This window comes from Oryx dammah, unplaced genomic scaffold (assembly GCF_014754425.2).
Source record: "Oryx dammah isolate SB20612 unplaced genomic scaffold, SCBI_Odam_1.1 HiC_scaffold_9, whole genome shotgun sequence".
Classification (NCBI taxonomy): domain Eukaryota; kingdom Metazoa; phylum Chordata; class Mammalia; order Artiodactyla; family Bovidae; genus Oryx; species Oryx dammah.
Genome location: NW_024070193.1, coordinates 57377611 through 57401293, shown reverse-complemented (window position 1 = coordinate 57401293; position 23683 = coordinate 57377611). Strand labels below are relative to the sequence as shown.

Here is a 23683-nt window from a genome sequence, read left to right as displayed (position 1 = left end):
CCAGGGGTGACTGAGATATCCCTGTCCCTTGGAGATGGAGATAGTACTGACTCCAACCTGCGCTTCAGTTGCCTAGACTTTCCAGAAATTTAATGCATTATGTCCTCTCTTCACTGGGGCTCCTTCCTCCCCAGATACTGTCTCTGCACTGTACTACATTGATCCAGATACTAAATTCACACTCGTGCCCCCATAAAAATACCACTTACATGGAAATAACATGTATTAAACAATATAGACCTTCTTCAGGATTTTTGTAGAAGATATGGAGAACGGTTGCACATTACACTTAACCGTCTCAGCTCCTTTTCTAAAAGCAGACAATGATAAGCATGTATAGCTCTCATTGCTCAAACTGACTACAGCTTACTTCATATATTATTTCAACATTAATGTCTCCTTATTTGTATCAGCTTAGTTTAACAAGTGATTAAATACTATTTCAGAGTTTTCTCTGACTGTGGATTGTATCTATTTTGTGTTTTATGGTGGGATAGTAATAAACTCTTCTATAAAGACATTGTATGCATTTATGAGAAAATAAAATATTTTTTCATTTTAGATTCTGAAAATGTTAACTATTCTCCTTTACTTCACGTTTGTCTAGGCTTTTGTGGTTTTTTTTTTTTTTTTGGTAGTCACTAGAAAGTTGATATATTTATGGGACCACTGACATTAATTTCATTGTTGAAAGCACAACAGAGCTCTGTCACTGTGAATGAATATGTATATGAATGTACGGTTGATAAACTTTTCCCCATTAAATAAAATTACTCATCGATATACTGCGATATATTTTAGAAGAAAGTTGAAGGCCATATTTAGATTCTGTATTTGTAACTTATGTTAGTTTACTCATATATTTTATTTTTTCATTTACTAGAAAATCAGTAATCTAAAGATAGGTGAAATTCTCTTCCCCCTTTTAAAAAAAACATTGATTCCCTTATGGTATATATTCAGAATACATGTCACTCTGGTAATTACTCAGAGAATATAGACATGACATGTGCTAGATGACTGTTAGAGTTAATGCATGGAGTACAATTCATTCCCCAATTAGCACAAATGTTGTTTCTTTTATATTTAGTAGGTCCATGTCTGCAGAACCCATTATTTGCAAATTTATTCTTTTGCTCGACAGACTACATGACTTAGTTTAGCATTTCTTAAGTGTGGCTTTGCATTAGAAGGCTTTATAAAGTGATGACAACAGCCAAAACACGGCAGTGCTAGCACTGTATTCTATTGGATCACTTAAATTAGAAGCTCTTGGATTAAGGCCAGGTCCCTCAGATGAATCTGATGTGTGTCTCAGAGGGAGACAGAGAGAGAAGCACTGACTAAGTTTTCTCAGCTATTTCTGTGTGCACGCTTAGTCATTCAGTCGTGTCTGACTCTTTGCGACCCCGTGGACTATGGCCCTTCAGGCTCCTCTGTCCGTGGGATTTTCCAAGCAAGAATATTGGAGTGGGTTGCCATTTCTTCCTCCAGGAGATCTTCTTGACTTAGGGATCGAACCTGCATCTCCTACTTCTCTGGCATTGGCTGGTTTCTTTACCCCTGAGCCACCTGAGAAGTCCTTGGTTTATCTCTGCTAGTGCAGTGATGTAACTGTAGTCATGGCTCACTGTTTCAGGACGCCTTTCTCCTACTTCCTTTGTTAGTCTTTCACTGTGGTTTTCCTGGAGATGATGCTGACTGCCATAGGCTCACATGTCTAACCCAGAAATGAGAGTTTTTCTGAACAAAGCTTTAAAGTCGTACTGCTTACTCAACACTATACATAATTTATAGACATTACTGATAAAACTGATGTATAATTTAAATGTAATATTTATAGCATGTTTTAGTTGATCGTCTATCTTATAGGTTATTACTGGACATAAATAATGTACTCTAACCAATGCCTGCCTGGATTACACTTTTCTAGTTATTTATACTGCCAAGAAAATGTAAGTATTGCACTCCTGGTGCTGGGAGGCTCTTGTGGTAAAATTTAGCTTTTTTCGTGCATGATGTGAGTGGATTTTCTGGCTGTGTATTTCAACAGCCTGCTGTCTTCTCTGTGGAGGACATACCTGTAGATGTGCAAGCACGTCTCTGGGTACCAGCTGCATTTGGGTGTTTACCCATTGTGTTGTGGAGCTGCCTGTGTTTTGCAGGGAGATGATAAGGGAGCAGTGCAGTATTGGTAAACGTGTGCTCTGCAACGCCTAGAACTTTGCTTCCTGATTGGGCTGGTCATTAATGCTGTTCACCAAGCTGTTCCAGGTTTCTGCCTCCCTGTTACAAAATAGAGACGCGCATCTGACACTCTGGTGCAGGGCGAGGCCAAAGAGTTATGAGTGAGTGAGCAATATCTGAGCATGTGGCTGAGTCCAGGGCAACATCCTGTGAACTTCTGTCTTGTGGCTCCATGATTGATAGTGTTTGAAAGTTTGGTTTGCTGCTCTCTCAGCCTGGATCCCTGGACTACTCTCAGCAAAGGCCTCCGCTGCCAGCAAATAACAGATGTGCAGTGTGAAGATGAAATAAACTGGCCTTATGTTAAGTCCCTAGGATTATTCTGGCAGATACACTAATAATAGCAGAGAGGGTGTTACAGCTCTTTGTAACCTGTATCTTTAGAAGAAGCATTCCTGAAGCTTCAGTACTCTTCAGAATATGGCCAGATGACTGAGGTCACATTACTTTTAATTTCTCCCAGTCTGTAAATAGAAATAACACAAGCTATAGTAATTTAGGGGCTTCACCAATGACTCAGTGGTAAAGAATCCACCTGCAGTGACGGAGCTGCAGGAAACGTGAGTTTGATCCCTGGGCTGGGAAGATCCCCAGGTGGAGAGCTTGGCCACCCATGCCATTATTCTTGCCTGGAGAATCCCATGGACAGAAGAGGCTAGTGGGCTGCAGCTCATATGGTTGCAAAGAGTCGGTCACAGCCGTAACAATGTAGCACATATAGTAATTGATCAAATACTTTGGTTTCTTTTCTGTATTATGATAAACATTTGGATAGAAATTACCAACAGTGATGATCCACTGACTGTAAATTTGGTCCAGTAAATATCCTCCAGTAGAGGGCTCTGATTGTCAACATGTACCGCAGTGACTCTAAAAATTAAACAGGCCCATAAGTAGCAGTCATGGATTTGAACCCGTACCATAGGTCAGGGATTGGGTGGATCCTTTTATAATCATATAATGCAGCAATATATAATATGTAATATAAGACATTTATATATACATATTGTAATAAAATACTACATTTGTTATAATAAATGTAGTATTTAAAGGTTCATACTGAACTGAGGGCTAAGTGATCATGTTATTCTTTGATTTTTCAGCACGACTGGAAGTGGCCGTTGCTGTGGTGCTTTTCTACTTTAGTGTGAATAAAAGTGGTGAGACTTCTTGAGAGCAGGAGATAGGTTAGAGCCTTCTTAATCTGACTTCTTGGTGAATGAATTGTCCCCAGTATCAGCAATGCCTCAAGAATACTTTAGTTTTCTTTGATGGAATTTGGAAGGAGACTAGAAAATATTATCTCTTATGTTCTTTGCAACTGAATAAAACCCGTTTGTTTTTTTTTTCCCTATATCTCTGTTCTGTCTCTTTGATTCAGTCATATTTGTATATGCTGACTTTGCTGCTCCAAGTAAATTCTTGAATTCACTTCTGTCATCTCTCAGCTTCATCTCTTATGAATTTAGAGAGCTGTGAACTTGTACTGAAGTTAGAAGTCCAAATCCACATAATATGACCAACTTTACTCAGTTGATAAAGGAAGGAACAGGTGGGCTACCTTTCCCATCATCAAATGCAGGAAAAATGTATTAAGCAACAGCCAGATTTCTCATGTTCCTTAGCAGACAGCAATCATCTTTCCTAAGGAATTCTCAACTTTCTAGAAGTGCTTTTTTTCTGTTAAAGAAACCAGAGTCAGATTATTGTTTTTAAACCAAAATATAAGGCTCACTGAATTGTCTTCAAGGTAGTTTAATCCCTTATGGGTAATTTAATCCCTTATGAAATAAAGCTGCCGTATAATGAGATGTCTCTGTTGAGGTTGTTAAGTTAGTAAACAGTTGCACAGTAACTTTTTGATGCATTCTTCCATCAAGGAATGGTGATGTTCAAAACTCAAAACCATGTAACTGAAAGTCTACAATTTATATATTAACTTCTCTTTGCTTTAATTTTTCCACTTAAAAAAAATTATCTTCTGACCAATTACTAGGAACAGTTTGTGGCTCAGGCAAAACCCCCTAAACAGTACAGATTAAACTAATTTTGAAAATAAATTCCAGAGTTACCACTTCCTTCCCATTTTGTTCCGCGCACAGTATATGAGCTGATTCTGTCACATATTTAACCATCCTCTTCTCCTGGCTGTCCCACCTGCTTGTGTGATTCTATTTTTAAATAGAATCTGAGCATCTGTCTGTAATAAATACAACATTTATTTTCCCACAAACACACATTCCCTAAAAAACAAGCAAATGTGGAGTAGAAAACAGCAGCCAAGAATGTTAACTCTTTTAGGCCTAGCTTGAGACCCTTTAAGCCAAGTCTGACCGTTTTAGATATCAGAGCAAATTGAACACATGACTGATTTAAACCCTTTCTCCTTCTTGTATTTAACATCCCAGCTGCAGCAGGCAGCCTGGCCAGAACCCTAGGAGACAGTGGCCCTGGAGATTTCACAGACCCTAAAAGTGATCAGTTGACCCAGCACTCACTTCCTGTGGTTTGTTTATCAATATATTGCTACTGCTTCACTATCGTTTTTATTGTTGTAATACTGGAGTGGGTTACTGTTTCCTTCTTCAGGGGATCCTTCTGATCAAGGGATCAAAGCCACAACTCCTGCTTGGCAGGAGGACCCTACCACTGAGCCACCTGGGGTGCCCCATTATCAGTTTAGCAGTGAAATGTGTATATGCCCACCTGCTATGGACTTAAGGATACATTCAGTTTTGTGGAATAAAAATTCTACAGCTTGAGATAAAAGTATGTGAGATACTTTAACTTGTACACAATAAATAAAATTAAGCTTTTTATTTTTTAATTGTGATAAAATACATGTAATGTAAAATTTACCATTTTAACTGTGTATCTAGTGGTGATTTAAGTTTGTAACTACTGATCAATAATCCTAGAAAAAAATTTTCCTAAGCAATGTAAATGTGACCCGATACAGAAAATGCCAGATGGTAGTTTCCTATCATTTTCAACACAATTTATTTCTTATGATAATGACCTACAAGCTCTTTATAACATCATCTTTGAGGTTTGTGCAGTGATATCGCCTTCTAGTGAAATATCATTTTATAGTCATTGAGCCCATGAATTCTGGAGCCAGATGGTCTGTGTGTGAATGCCAGCTCTTTCACTCACTGGCTCTATGAACTTGGGCAGTGTCTAAACTCAGTGCCTCAGTTCCCTTATATGTAAAATGAGAAAAGTACCTACCTTGCAAGCAATTGGGAAGTTTAGAAAAAAAAAAAAAAAAGCTGTGAAGTGCTTCAGACTGCACCTGACGCTTGGTACTACATAAGCACCACTGGATAAATCAGTGGATAGAAACACCAGTGGGCTCATTAACAGTGGAACTGCTCTGGACCTAAAAGTACACAGTCAACCCCTCCCTGTTGTTGATAACAGTTTCTGCCTTGTTTTCTTGGACTGCAGAGGCTATATGATAAATGTTTACATTCTGATCATTTATGACATTGATAACCAACATTTGAAAAATGCTTTACAATTTATAAAGTACCTTTTACGTATGCTGTCTCATGGGATTTTCATTTATTGTTAAGAAAGTTGGGTCTCAGGCTAGGTGACTTGGCTGAGGTCACATAGCAGCAGAACTGGGACTCAAGCCCAGGTCTTCTGACTGCAAGTTCCAGATTTTTACATTATGTGACAGCCTGCTTGGTTTACTTTGGACCATCTGTTTCTAATCTTTATAAGCATATCAAATTCATAATAAGCTATCATCTATATACTGGAAAATCACAAAGCCCTTCTTATTGGTCTCCTGTTGTTAATTCAGCCAACTTGATTAATTAACTTAATCTTTAGCCAGGGCTTTTCAAAGTTGGACAAAGATATGACAGCTCTCTTCACCTTTAGTGCACTGATTCTTAGCCATGGATATTGGGCCTCTGCATGGTTGTCACTAAAACTTAGTATTTATTTCATTCCCTTGTAACCTTAGAAGTAATTGGTTATTATTAATGCAAACTTTGGTATCCTGATACCAGGGTTTGTTTTTTGTTGTTGTTTGTTTGTTTTACTCTAGTTTTGTTTGCCAAACTTGCTCATCATCACATTCTCCTATAGAGTTATTTAAAAGTATATATTTCTGAGGGATTTCCCTGGTGGTCCAGTGATTAAGAATCAGCCTTCCAGTGCTGAGGACACAGGTTTGATTAGTTCCCTCGGTCAGGGAACTAAGATCCCAAAGGCTGCAGAGCAGCTAAGCCTCCGTGCTGCAGCTACTGAGCCATGCTGTCTAGATCCTCAGGCACCTCAACAGGAGAAGCTTGCAAGCTGCAGTGAAGACCCAGCGTAGTCTATATATGCATTCCTGAGCCTGCACCCTGGGGAGTGTCTGAGGGACCACTCTGTAGCAGATTATCTCCCCATAGACCTATGCTCTGCTTCACTATAATTAGCTAAAGAAGAGATCTATAAAAACGTGTTATTTTTATTGTGTCTACCTTGTGGAATTTAAGTCTTCTCAGATGGCACCGTGGTGAAGAATCTGTCTGCCAGTGCAGGAGACGCAAGAGATGCAGGTTCAGTCCCTGGGTCGGAATATCCCCTGGGATAGGAAATGGCAACCCACTCCAATATTCTGTCCTGGAAAATCCCTTGGAGAGAGGAACCTGGCATGTTTTATTAATGTGTTTATGAGTCCATTTGCTAAAGAAGCAAGGCAAATCTTTAGCAAAACTATGATATTGGATCCCCCTGTCCCTTTAGATAGTTTCTCTCTTGGTGGTGACCGATTTTTTCATTGCTGTGGTAGCTGGAGGCCTCTTTCCTTCTCTCTTCTCTCAAAATCTGGTCTACACATTAAATGACAGAAGTATTCACTGTATGAAAAGGGGTGTCAGCCCAGGTAACAGACCAGCCTGACATGTTAGTCTGTGTGTGGATGGATGTGCACGTGCTCAGTCGGTCAGCTGTGTCCGACGGTAGCCCGCCAGGCTCCTCTGCCCACGGGATGTCCCAGGCAGGAAGACTGGGGTGGGTTGCCATTTCCTACTGCAGCAGCTTCCTGACCTAGGGATCGAACTCACATCTCTTGTGTCTCCTGCATTGGCTGGTGAGTTCTCTACCACTGTGCCACCGGGGAAGCCCCAAAATGTTAGATTAGGGCTCCTTTAAAAACAACACACAGTGGTTGTTTATCCATCTTGTTAGGAAAAAAACTTAGATATTCAAAATACTTAGAAAACACAGGTTAAAGTCTAGATGAATGAAGACCTTAGCTGGTAGCCTGTGGTTTTTCTAATTTGTCCATTGGGGCTGTTTTACCTAAAGCTGCTTGGCTTCCTTCCCCTCCCCCTCCCCAAAGTTCAGGGCCTGCTCAGGCATGTGTCAAACCAAGTAATGGAATCACCTTAAAGGTTTGACTGTCACATTTTCTTATTCTTCCCTTTCTGCCTTCTCATTGCATTCTTGGTATTATCTTTGAAGTTGATGTAAGGGACCAGACTAAACAGAGCTGGAACGTTTTTAGGGGGAAGGGAGGTCAACTGGCTCATACTTTGCAGTTTTTTTGGATGTGGGAGACCTATGTTATTTTGATCTTAAAATCTGGCTGAGTTAGAGTAACCAAATTCCTATTTATGATTTCAAAACCATTATTGCTTCCAGGGCTCAGTAATTTGAATGAGCTGTCTAAATCATCCAGAACCTGTATTAAAGATGGCAGGTAAGAGAGGAGGCAGGTGTTATGAAGTCCAGGCATGTGAGGTGCAGAAAGGTTCCTGTGACTATCTTCTAGTTGTCATCAGAGGAATGAGAATGTTTTTACTGTTAAGATTGCTGGTTGCTATTGCAGAAATCCAATTTAAGGAAGACAAGATGTCCTTATGATTAACTTCCTACTGAACTTCTTTAAGTGAAAACAGTAGCTTTGGCCTGATAGGAAATAGACGTTGCATCACGGGTTGAGTCAGTGAGGTACACTGGAGTTTGAGTGTATAAACAGCAACAGTCAACAGAAGTCCTTAAGCAGAAGACTTTACTAGGTGGTGGTGTTGGTCCCGAAACATTTAGGAGAGATGCATTTCAAAGGAAAATTATTTTGTATTTCTTTAGGTTATAAAGTCTGTGACTTATCCCCCCATGCTTCTAAAGACATATTATAACTTAAAGTAATAAAATAGTAAGGTAGTGGTCAGTATTTAAAGCTGTTTCAATGAATTTATGAAATCCAATACAATAGTCTTGGTATTTATGATTCCAGTTTTCCAGATTTTTAATATATTCTCAACACTGTGTCTGAAAGATAAATTTTATAAATTATAAATACTTATATTTACAGCTAACTTTGTTATTAATATCATCAAAATTTGAATCGACAGTATTGGATAGTAGCTGCTATGTGGTATCTATAGGATTTTAGTGAGGCTCTGCTATCCTCTCAAATAGGTCATATTAGGAAGATTTGCTTGAATTTAATTTTAAAATTAGGCACTATTTTTTTTTGCATAACACTTAAAGTACTTGAAATTAGACGCACTATTTTTTCAAGAAAAAATGATATTAATATCATAGGATAAATCAGTGGTTCATGAAATACTGTACAGATCTGAATTCTTATAAGAAAATGAAGTTTAACATCATCTTAGAAGTAATATCAGGGACTTTCCTGGTAGTGCAGCGGTTAAAACTTCGAGCTTTCAAGGCAGGAGCTGCAGGTTCACTCCTTGGTCAGAGAGCTAAGATCCCACATGCTGGGCAGTGCAACCAATAAATAAATAAACTTTTAAAAAGAAGTAATATCACCATATTATAATGCCAGACAGTCATCATGTTTATACATTTTTCTTTTACTGTTTTAGTGATAATCACATAATTCAGGATTAAAATGTAGCAACCTTTTATTTTCATCCCCAATTTTCTGTCTGGGCTCTGCTCATACCACCATAAACAAAAAATATCTATTTATAATACTCAAAATTTTTACTGAGCTCCTATTACTTGCACTGATTTTAGGCTCAGAATTCATCAAAACAGACAAAATTTAAATGCCGTCATGTGACTTAAATTAGTGGAGTGAGACATGCAGTTAACAAATTTTTTTAAAGAAAGATACACTGTGTTAGCTGTTGATGAGTGCCATGGGGAGAAATTGAGGGAGAGGAGTAGACAGGCAGAATGAGGGACCAGGGTGCCCAGCCAGGGGGGAGAGGAAAGACCACCTGGAGAATCCTGCGCCAGGAGATCCTTCGCCACAGCCAGCCAGGTAGCAGGTTGATAATAATTCTTGTTTTGATTATATTTTTCCCTTTAATTTATTCCAAAAAGTGGTCCTATTTCTTTTACTGTCATCTCTCAGGGATGTTTTCTGTTGGGATCAAAAGCAGAGCTGACCTGTCTTCTTGACCTGAGCTCCCTGAATCGGCATGGGGCAGGCAAGAGCATGCAGGCAGAGAAAATTCTTTCAGACCTGGAAGATGACAAGGGTCCGCCATTGCCCTGGGGAATGGAGTACCTCACAAAAGAAGAGCGCAAGGTGCGCTGGGAGGCTGATGGTTTCCAGCCTCAGAAAGGACCCTTTGCTCTGGGCCTGAAGAAGTTGTGATTGCCTGACTTGGAGGGATTTGAATAGAGATGTTATTCATGGAAGCCTTATGGGTTGAGGAGTAATAATATCTCCTCACTCTTCAGGCACCGTCTTTCCCTCCCAATTTACAGGAACCTAGAGAAAGAAAGCAGTGGCCCCAAAATGAGCAAGATCAAATTTCTTATCCTTGTTGGACAAGGACTGGCACATTCAATTTTATTTAGCAAAAATAAGGTCATGTGACATTGTGCACACATTCAAGTTTGAGAAGTGAGATTTATCCTGCTACAACTCCAAGTGATTATTGAGTTGTCCAGAAAATTCATTGAGTTTTTTCCATAAGAGAGAGTATGGAAAGAGAATATGGAAAAACCCAAATGAACTTTTTGGCCAACCTAATATCTTGATTAATTTTTATGGGGAGAAGCAATCTTAAATACAAAACAACAGAAGATAAGAATTTCTGCCTGACTGCAGATTTCTCTTCACTGGCCTTATTGGGTGGACAGACACATAGATATTCTTTGCTTTGGATGTGCTACTTCGTGTTAGTATATAGTGATAGCATGCATCTTTACCAGAGAGCCAGAAGTTACTTGGAACAAGATCATATGGGCCAGTAGTTATTTTCAGATGTAAGAGCAGAGGGTGATTTAATTATACATGTATCGATTCTTTTTCAAATTCTTTTCCCATTTAGGTTATTACAGAGTATTGAGCAGAGTTCCCTGTGCTATACAGTAGGTCTTTGTTGATTGTTTTAAATACAGCATTGTGTTCATGTCAATCTCAAACTCCCAACCTGTCCCTCCCCTTTCTCTACCCAGTAACCATAAATTCATTCTCAAAAGTCTTTGAGTCAGTTCCTGTTTTGTGAATAAGTTCACACCACTCTTTCTGATTCTGCATATAAGCGGTATCGTGTGTGTCTGTATTGGACTCACTTCACTTAGTATGATCCTCGCTGGGTCCGTCTGTGCTGCTGTGCTTGGCATTCCTTTTAATAGCTGAGTAGTGTTCCATTATGTGTATGCACTACATCTTCTTTATCATTAAAAAGAACTTAAAAAAACCCCTACAGTTGACCCATGAAACACTCGAGAGTCAGGGACATCAACCCTCTGCAGGTGAAAATCTGCCTGTAGCGTCCCAGTGATCATTGACTGCAGTGACTTAGCACACGCACATGCACCGAGAGCATCACAGTTCACCAGCTCTGCACCCACAGGTTCAGCCAGCCTTGGATCGTGTAGTATAGCAGCGCCTGTTGAATGAAAACTCTACATAAAAATGCGGTTGCAAAGTTCAAACCTGTGCTAAAATTTGTAGGAAAATAAAACGTGGAAGAGGGATCGGATGTGTGTCTCCTGAGTCTCCTACCTTGTAGGCAGATTCTTTACCGCTGAGCCATAAAGAATCTAGGGTAAGCCCAGATATGGGAGAGGGAGTTGGGCCTATAAAATATATAATTATAATAACTCTCCAGCATTTTGATTTTAACAGTTATTTGATAGATTAATAGAACAATATAAAGTTCAAAAGTACTTGAAAATACTTACTGGTAAGGTTGTATTCAAGTAGTTTTTTAAAGGGTGTTATTGTTTAATAAATTATATATGTACAGGTGGCTAACTACTTGGGAAAAAATGAAGTAGAGGCTATATTTCACACCTTACATTTAAATTAGTTCTAGAAGGATAAAAAATTTAAATGAAAAAGAAAATACAATTATACTAACACATAAACTAAAAATAGGAGAAGATATTTGTGTACATATAGCAAAGGGCTACTTCTTTAAAACAAAAATCTCTTACAAATCAATGAGAAGGCAGCCAATATAAATATTAACACAAGATTGAACAGTTATTCCATAGAAAAGAACTGGCTTTTAGCCTGTAATACGGAATGAAGTAAGTCAGAGAAAGACAGATATCAAACATTAACACCTGTCTATAGGAGTACGTCAAGGCTGTATGTTGTCACCCTGCTTATTTAACTTATATGCAGAACACATCATGAGAAACGCTGGGCTGGAAGAAACACAAGCTGGAAGCACAATTGCCGGGAGAAATATCAATCACCTCAGATATGCAGATGACACCACCCTTATGGTAGAAAGTGAAGAGGAGCTAAAAAGCCTCTTGATGAAAGTGAAAGAGGAGAGTGAAAAAGTTGGCTGAAAGCACAACATTCAGAAAACGAAGATCATGGCATCTGGTCCCATCACTTCATGGGAAATAGATAGGGAAACAGTGTCAGACTTTATTTTTTGGGTGGCTCCATAATCACTGCAGATGGTGACTGCAGCCATGAAATTAAAAGATGCTTACTCCTTGGAAGAAAAGTTATGACCAACCTAGATAGCATATTCAAAAGCAGAGACATTACTTTGCCGACTAAGGTCCGTCTAGTCAAGGCTATGGTTTTTCCAGTAGTCATGTATGGATGTGAGAGTTGGACTGTGAAGAAGGCTGAGCGCTGAAGAATTGATGCTTATGAACTGTGGCATTGGAGAAGACTCTTGAGAGTCCCTTGGACTGCAAGGAGATCCAGTCAGTCCATTCTGAAGGAGATCAGCCCTGGAATTTCTTTGGAAGGAATGATGCTAAAGCTGAAACTCCAGTACTTTGGCCACCTCATGCTAAGAGTTGACTCATTGGAAAAGACTCTGCTGCTGGGAGGGATTGGGGGCAGGAGGAGAAGGGGACGACAGAGTATGAGATGGCTAGATGGCATCACTTGACTCGATGGACATGAGTCTGAGTGAACTCCAGGAGTTGGTGATGGACAGGGAGGCCTGGCGTGCTGCGATTCATGGGGTCACAAAGAGTCGGACACGACTGAGCCACTGAGCTGAACTGAACTGAACTGATGGAATCTAGAAAGACAGTACTGATGATCCTACTTGTGGGGCAGCAAAGGAGACAGACATAAAGAACAGACTTTTGAACACAGTGAGGGAAGAAAAGGGTGGGACGGGTTGAGAAAATAGCACTGAATTGCATGCACTACCATATGTGAAATGGACAGCCAGTGGGAGGTTTAGTGTATGATGCAGATAACCCAGAGCCCCTGCCCTGCGACAGCCTCAAGGGGTGGGATAGGCAGGGAGGTGGGAGGGGGATTCAAGAAGGAGGGAACATAGGTATACTTACAGTTGATTCATGTTGATGTATGGCAAAACCCATCATAATATTATAAAGTAAATACCCTTCAGTTAAAATTTTAAAAAAGAAAAAATATGAAAAATGATGAATAAGGTCTGAGAATCTAATGTATAACATGGTGACTATCGTTATTAATAACATTGCTGTGTTATATACTTGACAGTTGCTGAGAGCAGATCTTAAATGTTCTCACCATACACACAGATAAAGGCTATTATGTGAGTTTATGATATATGTTAACAAACCCTACATGGTAATATATATATATATCAAATCATTGTGTAGTACTCCTTAAATTTATACAGTTATTTGTCAATTATATATCAATAAAACTGAAAAAATGTGAAAAATTACTCAAAGAATTTTAGAAATGCAAATTCTAATAGAAAGGAAATACTATTTTTTCCTTAAAAATATTGGCAGAGATCTGAGTTTGGTAACAAGAGTGTTCTCCAGAGTGTGACAAAGCATACTGTTCATGGCATTGTAAATTGTGATCACCTCATTCAAGAGTGATTTCACAATAGCTCCAAAATTTAACTTAAGTTTGATGTCTTAGAAATTTATGCTTCAGTACACTTTAACATGGGTAAGGAGACATAGGGACAAAACGTTTTATTGCAGCATTGTTTCATCTTGCAAAATATTGGAAAAAACCTAAATGTCCATCACAAGCGCATTTGTAAAATAAATAATGGTACATGTATACTACCTATTTGTATATGCATGCATCTATTTCCTCATTCCCTTGGTTATCTATTCTAATTTCTTGGCTTTAAATATGGTGTATGTGTATGTTTCCTCCATTTTATCTGCAGTTCAGTTCTCTCTACTGAATTCCCTTATGAGAGTGTGCCTCAGGTATTGTAGTGTGTATTCAAAATGTGTGAACTCTTGATCTCCACACCACCCCATCTCACTTCTTTGACAGCTCCCCTATCTCAGTGGATAGCAAATTCCATCCTCTACTTACCTGGTCCCAGAGCCTTGGAGTCATCCTCTCTGTCTCTCAAAGCCAATTTCCAGTTGGTTAAGAAGTTAATTATTTTTGGTCTACCTCCAGATTATACCTGGAATCCTACTGCTTTTCAGCACAGTGGCTGCTGTGACCTGGACTGTACCACCATCATGTCTTGCCTGGATGATTATAGTAGCCAGTCATCCACTCTACACTTGCTTTTGTGGTCTGTTCTCATTAAAGCAAGCAGGATGATGGATTGTTTTGAAGCATTCAATCAAAACAAATTTTTCTGCTCGGACCTGTGCAGTGACTCCCTTTTCACTCAGAGTAAAAGCCAGGAACTCCTTGCAGAGTTCCTGCAGTGGCCTGCAAGGACCTCCATGACCTGGTCTCTGTTAATTCTTCGGACATCATACCCAGTTACTCATTTCTTTCTCATTCACTCATAACCGGCTTCCCTTCCTTGATGCCTCTTGAGTACACTTGTATTCTCCTGTCTTAGAGCATCTTTTCTCCGCCCGCAGTGCTCTTTCTCAGGATATCTCAGGTAGCTGCTCCACCTCCTTCAGATCCTTGCTTAAATGTCACTTTTTCAATGAGAGTTACCCTGAACCACTTTATTGCCTCACCTTTTCTTTATTACAGAATACTTGCTGCATCTTAAACTAGAGCCTTTATGTATTTGTTATGCTTAATTCACCGGTTAGATTGTAAGCTTCATCGTTTTTGTTCAGTGATAGATCCTGAGGGTCTGAAATACATTGAATAAATCTATAAATAAAGAAATCTGCAAGATACAGATAGAAAAACTCAAAGTATATAAGCTATTCATAGCATTCTGTAAAAATAGATATTTAAGTGATGTAAATGCTTGTAGGTAGATACAGTGTCTCTCGAAGACTGTGAAAGAAACTGGTAATTTGAAGTGCCTTTGGGAGAAAAGGTACCAGGGGTGGACAGGGAGGCACATTCTATTCTTTTAGAATCACTTCCTCAATCAAAGAACAAATTAATTGAAAATACATTGCAATCTGAGCCTTATTCTGAAGTTCAAAATTCTTTGTACAGTAAGAGTTTGAGTTCTTTTCAGTTCAGTTGAGTTCAGTTCAGTTGCTCAGTCGTGTCTGACTCTTTGCGACCTCATGAATTGCAGCACACCAGGCCTCCCTGTCCATCACCAACTCCCGGAGTTCACTCAGACTCACATCCATTGAGTCAGTGATGCCATCCAGCCATCTCATCCTCTGTCATCCCTTTCTCCTCCTGCTCCCAGTCCCTCCCAGCATCAGAGTCTTTTCCAATGAGTCAACTCTTAGCATGAGGTGGCCAAAGTACTGGAGTTTCAGCTTTAGCATCATTGCTTCCAAAGAAATCCCAGGGCTGATCTCCTTCAGAATGGACTGGTTGGATCTCCTTGCAATCCAAGGGACTCTCAAGAGTCTTCTCCAACACCACAGTTCAAAAGCATCAATTCTTCGGCACTCAGCCTTCTTCATAGTCCAACTCTCACATCCATACATGACTACTGGAAAAACCATAGCCTTGACTAGACGGACCTTAGTCGGCAAAGTAATATCTCTGCTTTTGAATATACTATCTAGGTTGGTCATAACTTTTCTTCCAAAGAGTAAGCATCTTTTAATTTCATGGCTGCAGTCACCATCTGCAGTGATTTTGGAGCCCAGAAAAATAAAGTCTGAACTGTTTCCACTGTTTCCCCATCTATTTGCCATGAAGTGATGGGACCGGATGCCATGATCTTCGTTTTCTGAATGTTGAGCTTTAAGCCAACTTTTTCACTCTCCTCTTTCACTTTCATCAAGAGGCCTTTGAGTTCCTCTTCACTTTCTGCCATAAGGGTGGTGTCATTTTCATACCTGAGGTTATTGATATTTCTCCCGGCAATCTTGATTCCAGCTTGTGTTTCTTCCAGTCCAGCGTTTCTCATGATGTGCTCTGCATAGAAGTTAAATAAGCAGGGTGACAATATATAGCCTTGACATACTCCTTTTCCTATTTGGAACCAGTCTGGTGTTCCATGTCCAGTTCTAACTGTTGCTTCCTGACCTGCATATAGATTTCTCAAGAGGCAGGTCAGGTGGTCTGGTATTCCCATCTCTTTCAGAATTTTCCACAGTTTATTGTGATCCACACAGTCAAAGGCTTTGGCATCATCAATAAAGCAGAAATAGATGTTTTTCTGGAACTTTCTTGCTTTTTCCATGATCCAGTGGATGTTGACAATTTGATCTCTGGTTCCTTTGCCTTTTCTAAAACCAGCTTGAACATCAGGAAGTTCACGGTTCACATATTGCTGAAGCCTGGCTTGGAGAATTTTGAGCATTACTTTACTAGCGTGTGAGATGAGTGCAATTGTGTGTTAGTTTGAGCATTCTTTGGCATTGCCTTTCTTTGGGATTGGAATGAAAACTGACCTTTTCCAGTCCTGTGGCCACTGCTGAGTTTTCCAAATTTGCTGGCATATTGAGTGCAGCACTTTCACAGCATCATCCTTCAGGATTTGAAACAGCTCAACTGGAATTCCATCACCTCCAATAGCTTTGTTCGTAGTGATGTTTTCTAAGGCCCACTTGACTTCACATTCCAAGATGTCTGGCTCTAGGTGAGTGATCACACCATCATGATTATCCAGGTCATGAAGATCTTTTTTGTACAGTTCTTCTGTGTATTCTTGCCACCTCTTCTTAATATCTTCTGCTTCTGTTAGGTCAATACCATTTCTGTCCTTTATTGAGTCCATCTTTGCATGAAATGTTCCCTTGGTATCTCTAATTTTCTTGAAGAGATCTCCTAGTCTTTCCCATTCTGTTGTTTTCCTCCATTTCTTTGCGTTGATCGCTGAAGAAGGCTTTCTTATCTCTTCTTGCTATTCTTTGGAACTCTGCATTCAGATGCTTATATCTTTCCTTTTCTCCTTTGATTTTCGCCTCTCTTCTTTTCACAGCTATTTGTAAGGCCTCCCCAGACAGCCACTTTGCTTTTTTTGCATTTCTTTTCCATGGGGATGGTCTTGATCCGTCTCTCCTGTACAGTGTCACGAACCTCATTCCATAGTTCATCAGGCACTCTGTCTATCAGATCTAGGCCCTTAAATCTATTTCTCACTTCCACTGTATAATCATAAGGGATTTGATTTATGTCATACCTGAATGGTCTAGCGGTTTTCCCTATTAAGGAGTTCATGATTTGAGTCACAGTCAGCTCCTGGTCTTGTTTTTGTTGACTGTATAAAACTCCATCTTTGGCTGCAAAAAATATAATCAATCTGGTTTTGGTGTTGACCATCTGGTGATGTCCATGTGTAGAGTCTTCTCTTTTGTTGTTGGAAGAGGGTGTTTGCTATGACCAGAGCATTTTCTTGGCAAAACTCTATTAGTCTTTGCCCTGCTTCATTCTGCATTCCAAGGCCAAATTTACCTGTTACTCCAGGTGTTTCTTGACTTCCTACTTTTGCATTCCAGTCCTCTATAATGAAAAGGACATCTTTTTTGGGTGTTAGTTCTAAAAGGTCTTATAGGTCTTCATAGAAGATGTTTAATTGTAATATTACCACTAGGTGGCACATACTTACTGATAAATTCTTAAAGATTCTCAGACACAGGATTAAAAATTGCTTTTTCTCTCCAAACTCACCAGGGTTTAATTTTGGAATATTTTGCGTCGGTTTTCCTTAAGATATTTCCTTAACTTTAGTTGATCAGTGCTGTGACAGCTTCCCAGGTTGCTCGGTGGTAAAGAATCCTTCTGCAGGAGATGGGGGTTCAGTCCTTGGGTCAGGAGATCCCCTGGAGGACGGCGTGGCAACCGACTCTTATATTCTTGCCCAGAGAGTCCCATGGACAGAGGAGCCTGGCGGGCTACAGTGCCTGAGGTCCAAAGGGTTGGACACGACTGAGCGACTGAGCACCACACACATAACAGCTTATAGGCGATTTTTTATTATCTATAAATTATTTTTTAAATCTTTTAAAAAGTAATTAATTTTTTGCTGCACTGGGTCTTCCTTGCTTTGCTCAGGCTTTCTGTAGTTGTGGTAAGCAAAGGCTACCCTTCGTTGAGTTGTGGGCCTTCTCATTGAGGTGGCTTTTCTTTCTGCGGGGCACAGGCTCTAGGCGCAGGCTTCACTGGTTGTGGCACACAGGCTCCGTAGTTGCCCTGTGTGGGGTTAGTTGCTCTGTGGCAAGTGGAATCCTCCCAAACCAGAGATTGAACCCATTTCCCCTACATTGGCAGGTGGATTCTTATCTACTGCACCCCTAGAAAGTTACCATGAAAGTGAAAGTCGCCGTCGTGTCCAACTCTTTGCGACCCCATGGACTATACAGTCCATGGAATTCTCTAGGCTAGAATACTCCAGGGAAGCCCAAGAATACTGGAGTGGGTAGCCCATCCCTTCTCCAGCAGATCTTCCAGACCCAGGAATCGAACCAGGGTCTCCTGCATTGTAGGCAGATTCTTTACCAACTGAGCTATCAGGGAAGCACCACCACAGGAGTCCTATAAATGTTTAACTTAGCATCTTTATAACATTTGAGAGACAAAAATGTTTTAAATCTGCAAATATTATTATAGCTTATTCTTAAATTAGTTTAAATTATCTAATGTTTTTTGAATTGTATCTGTCTGTCTTTTCTTTTTTCCTATAAAATAACTTAATAAATGAAATTTAGGTATTCTGTGTACAAAAATCTATTGTTTGATTTACAAAAATAGGTTTTTGTTTGATTGTATTTTTTCACTACTTTTATACCAAATAGTGTCCAGGACTACATGCAGTTTAACACCTGTATTCTTTTTGGTGCTGAAGTTTGCAAAAAGAAAATGATGGCATGCATTTTATAAGTAAATTTTTTAAGCATCATAAAAACCTTTTAGGGATAAGCTCTAAAATAACATTGGCAAAATTTCTAGGCCATATAATTTTTACAGTCATTTTTAACCTAAAGATTCTTTTATTCCATTTTTCTTTTCAAATTAAATTTTCCAGCTGTTTTTTTTTTTTTTTAATATTTTGGCTATGCTACATGGCATGTGGGATCTTAGTTCCCAAACCATGATCAAACCCATCCCCCCTATTTTGGCAGCATGGAGTGTTAACCACTGGACTACCAGGGAAGTCTCTGAAGTTATATTTTTTTTAAAAAATTGAATATATAGTTAGAAAAATAACTGTATTCAAGTAGAATAACATGTATTGATCACTTATTATGCCAGAAAACTCTCTCATCTATTATTCCTTTAATACTTACTGAATTTAATACTTATTGTTTCCTTTAATACTTATGGTGATTGCATTAGCCACATTTTACAGGTGAAGAAATTGGGCACAGAAAGTTTCAAAAAATTGTGTGAATATGCCAGCTATCTGCTATAACACCAAAACTGGATGTGAGTGGAATTAGTTTTACTACAGTAAGAAACTGTGCCTTTCAGTTTTATCATTACATTACCATTGCCTTGTTACTTAAAGAAGAATCAAAATTATTCTTATAAAGTGTAATAATATTCACTACTTTGTTACACTGGTGGTCTTAACTATCTGTAACTAAGTCTGAGACAAATCATATTAAAATATCTTAGTGAATTGAGAATCTGACCCTTTCGGCTATTAACATACAAAATTTTCCCAACTTTGCTATATTCTAAAATATACCAAAAAATAATAATCAAAGTCTAATGTATTGTACAGTGCTTAGTTTTAGTTCAAGCTCAACAGCTGAACCTTTTAAAAAAATACACTTAAAGATGAATCTTACTATTTTTCTGTCTTTCTTCAGCCAGAAAAATGTAAGAAAAATAAGTGGTATAAGAGTGCCCTACAAGAAGCATACCTCCTCTATGGATATTCTCATGACCAAAGGCTGGAAAGATGCTACCTATCAAAACAGGGTACGTGCGTTGTTTATTCTTCACCACCACAAAACAAGGATTTATTCAAGAGTGTCTTTCAAAAACATGTTTGCACATTTAAAAATCTCTTTCCATTTCATAGGAAAATAGTATATCTTTGTCCAATGAAAATTTATTCTTATATGGATTAATAGTATTTATTTTTGCCCTCTGAAACTATTTTCCATGACTAAACATGCAATCCGTTTTTACATATTAATTTCTGTTGGCGCATAGCTGCTTTACAGTGTTGTGTGATTTCCTGCTGTGCAGCAAAGTGAATTAGCTATATGTATACATATATTCCTTCTTTTTCGGATTTCTTTCTCATTTACGTCACCACAGAGGACTGAGAGGAGTTCCCTGTGCTAGGTTCTCATTAGTTGTCTATTTAATGCACAGTATCAATGGTGTATATATGTCAATCCCAATCTCCCAATTCATCCCACCCCCAGCAACTCCCCTCGGTAACTGAAAATTTGTTTTCTACGTCTGTAGTTTCTGTTCCTACTTTGCAAATAAGTTCATCTCTACCGTTTTTCTAGATTCCATGTAAAGTGGTACTATATCAATATCATATTTGTTTTTCTCTTTCTGACTTACTTCACTCTGTATTATAGTCTCTAGGTCCTACCATGTCTCTGCAAATGTCAATTTTTATTCCTTTTTATGACTGAGTAGTATTCGTTTGTCTCTTCATCTGTTCCTCTGTTGATGGACATTTAGGTTGTTTCCATGTCTTGGCTCATGTAAATAGTGCTGCAAAGAACACTGAGGCACATGCTTCTTTTCAGATTATAGTTTTCTCTAGATATATGTCCAGGAATGGGATTGTTGGATCATACGGTAGCTTTATTTTTAGTTTTTTAAGGAGCCTCCATCCTGTTCTCCATAGTGGCTGCACCAATTTACATTCCCACCAAAAGTATAGGAGGGTTCCCTTTTTTTTTACACCCTCTCCAGCATTTATTATTTGTAAACTTTCTGATGATGGTCATTCTTACCAGTGTGAGGTGATAATTCATGGTAGTTTTGATTTGCATTTCTTTAATAGTTAGTTATGTTGAACATCTTTTCATGTGTTGTTTGGCTATCTATATATCTTTTTGGAGTAGTTTCTTTTTAGCGAGTACTCTATTTAAATGTAGGTGTTTTAATTAGTGCTTCTGTCATCTATATTCTTAACCTTTCTACATAGATTCTCTTGTGTATTTCAAAGCATTTATTTCAAAATTAGAAGCTATGGCTTAAAATACATTCCTTGAGTGAAACTTTTATTTGGAAATGCTATATTATTTTAGAACAAAGTATTTTTCAAAATTTTTATTTTTAAAAAAATTCAAGGCAGAGATAAAAAGTAATCTTAAACTTTTTTAATCAGGTAAAAATATATAATATTTCAAAGCATCCTCAAAGTTCTCTTGAATCATAAATATTGTGATTTATGGGTACCTTTTTAAAAGAATTCATAGGGTTTGTAGCAGCTATAATACATTTTTAACTCTAAAAAGAATTTAATAGTTGCATGGAAATGATTTTTCAATAAATAAATATATTTAAATTTTTTTCTGCTTAGTGATCATAAGGATATATATATTTTTCTTACAAGGCACCTTCTTATTTTCTCCACCTTAAGTTCTAAAGCAGATTTTTCTAAGGGAGGATCTGGTCTTTTGTGCTTACTGGATTTTAAAGTAAGAGTAATGTTTTTTCTCCTGTAGAAAAGTTTAAAACATATATAAAAACATTTTATTTGAGAAAAAGTTTAAATATTAACCTAGCCACCTAAGTTTAGATTTTAAAGCATATAAATAGATTTGAAAAGAATGGAAAAAGAATGATAAGCAAACTCCTGTGATCAAGATTTTTATTACCACAAATGTGATTTTATTCCTTAAACTGAAAATATAATGTCTCTGTTTATTAGCAATAAAGGTTGAACTCACTTTGTTGTCACAAATACAATTCTGTGCTTTGCATGGGCTATACATTACTCTGTGTAACCGGAATAAACTGAAATATTTAGTTTTTTTAAGCATTAGTATTTTGTAGTAATGTGCAGTCTTTTACTTTTGAAAGTTATCTTGCAGCCATTGCACACTCGGAGTAGCCTGGTCTCAGTAAGTTATCTTGCCTTTGCTGCTGTGTGTGCTAGGGTGTTCATGTCTGCGCCCTTTGGCATTCTTACTTGTCCAGAGACCTGGAACGGGGGTTATTTCTGATTATTTTGCTGCAACAAACCATTTTCTTGATGAAAGTCTGATGGTTTTTGCATGCAGAATTTGTATAATTCAGCCTGATTATAGAGAGCCATGTGCCTAAGGACTCTCACTTCGTGCCTGAAGTATCCCAAATTGACGGGCATGAACAGACTTCTAGGAGTTAATTCTTTGTGTCACAGGCTTACTCACTTCATACTCCCTCTTTACTGCCTCCAAAAGAGAATTTAGTCCTGTGCCTGCTTAGCTTCTAGAGTGAATTCTAGGATGTATACAGCTTCTTATGGTATTCCAGGTAGGTTTGAGAGATAATTAACCATTATTCCAATATTTTACAGAAGGTCAGTTACTTAAAAGGTTAGTTGCTTAGAGGCAAACCATTTATTTCATTCCAGCAGCTGTGAGGATTTCTCAACTCCCAGTTATATTCCATTGTTTGTGTGTACCACAGTTTATTTATCCACTCACCCACGACTGAGCGATTGAACTGAACTGAACTGACCCATTGAAAACATGCTGGTTGCTTCCAGGTTTTCAGTTCAGTTCAGTTGCTCAGTCGTGTCCGACTCTGCAACTCCATGAATCGCAGCACGCCAGGCCTCCCTGTCTATCACCAACTCCCAGAGTTTACCCAAACTCATGTCCATTGAGTCGGTGATGCCATCCAGCCATCTCATCCTCTGTCGTCCCCTTCTTCTCCTGCCCCCAATGCCTCCCAGCATCAAGGTCTTTTCCAGTGAGTCAGCTCTTTGCATGAGGTGGCCAAAGTATTGGAGTTTCAGCTTTAGCATCAGTCCTTCCAATGAACACCCAGGACCTTTAGGATGGACTGATTGGATCTCCTTGCAGTCCAAGGGACTCTCAAGAGTCTTCTCCAACACCACAGTTCAAAAGCATCAATTCTTTGGCGCTCAGCTTTCTTTCTAACCCTAACTTCCCTCTCATATGGTTGTAAATAAAAATGTTGACATCTGTTATAATTCACGATGCATAGCCACCTCTACTCATTTGGAACATTTTTATTTGCTGCCTGAAGCTCCTCTTTTATTCTTTAAAAATATGATGTGGACATAGTTCAGAAGAGAAGTAAAGGTCCTTTTAATTATCCAAATCTACATTTCCTGTTAGCTGCTTTTCACTCTGTATGTCAGGGTTCTTACACGCAGAGCTTTCTAAAGAGAGAAAATTAAACCTTTCTCACTAGGGAGAATTCAGCTCTTAGAAAATAGTAAATGCTGCTGAAGTTGAACACAGACATAGTGTTATTAACAGAGAAATCACTAGTGATTGTTATGTTTTAAAGTGTTACATCAGCATTTTCCTTTGACATTTGAATTAGAGTGGTTCTGTTGCATTGGGAGACAGTTTTGCAACTTTTGATTGCAAAAACTTCTTGAACAACAGTTTGGATGTTTCTGTTCCCAATTCATCTCCCTACTTAAGAATCGCTTACATTTTGAGAAGAAACGTGAATTCTATTCTGTTATCATTAACTCTCAACATCTGATCAGGGTCCTTTGGATCCAATTTTAGTCTTTTTGTGCAGTTTTAGCTATTTGTACAGATTAGCATTTCATTGTGATTTTTATTATTGTCAGAGGTCTTCAAAAGA

At 38.6% G+C, this 23683-nt stretch overlaps 1 protein-coding gene across 1 annotated transcript in view; it reads left to right on the top strand.

Moving 5' to 3' along the window:
* ZCWPW2 (zinc finger CW-type and PWWP domain containing 2) overlaps window positions 1–23683 on the top strand; it is a 95996-nt gene that overhangs the window by 24767 nt on the left and 47546 nt on the right. The window contains exon 4 of the mRNA XM_040246342.1: window positions 19741–19852. Coding sequence (XP_040102276.1) covers window positions 19741–19852 — 112 coding nt within the window. The remainder of the gene's footprint in view (window positions 1–19740; window positions 19853–23683) is intronic.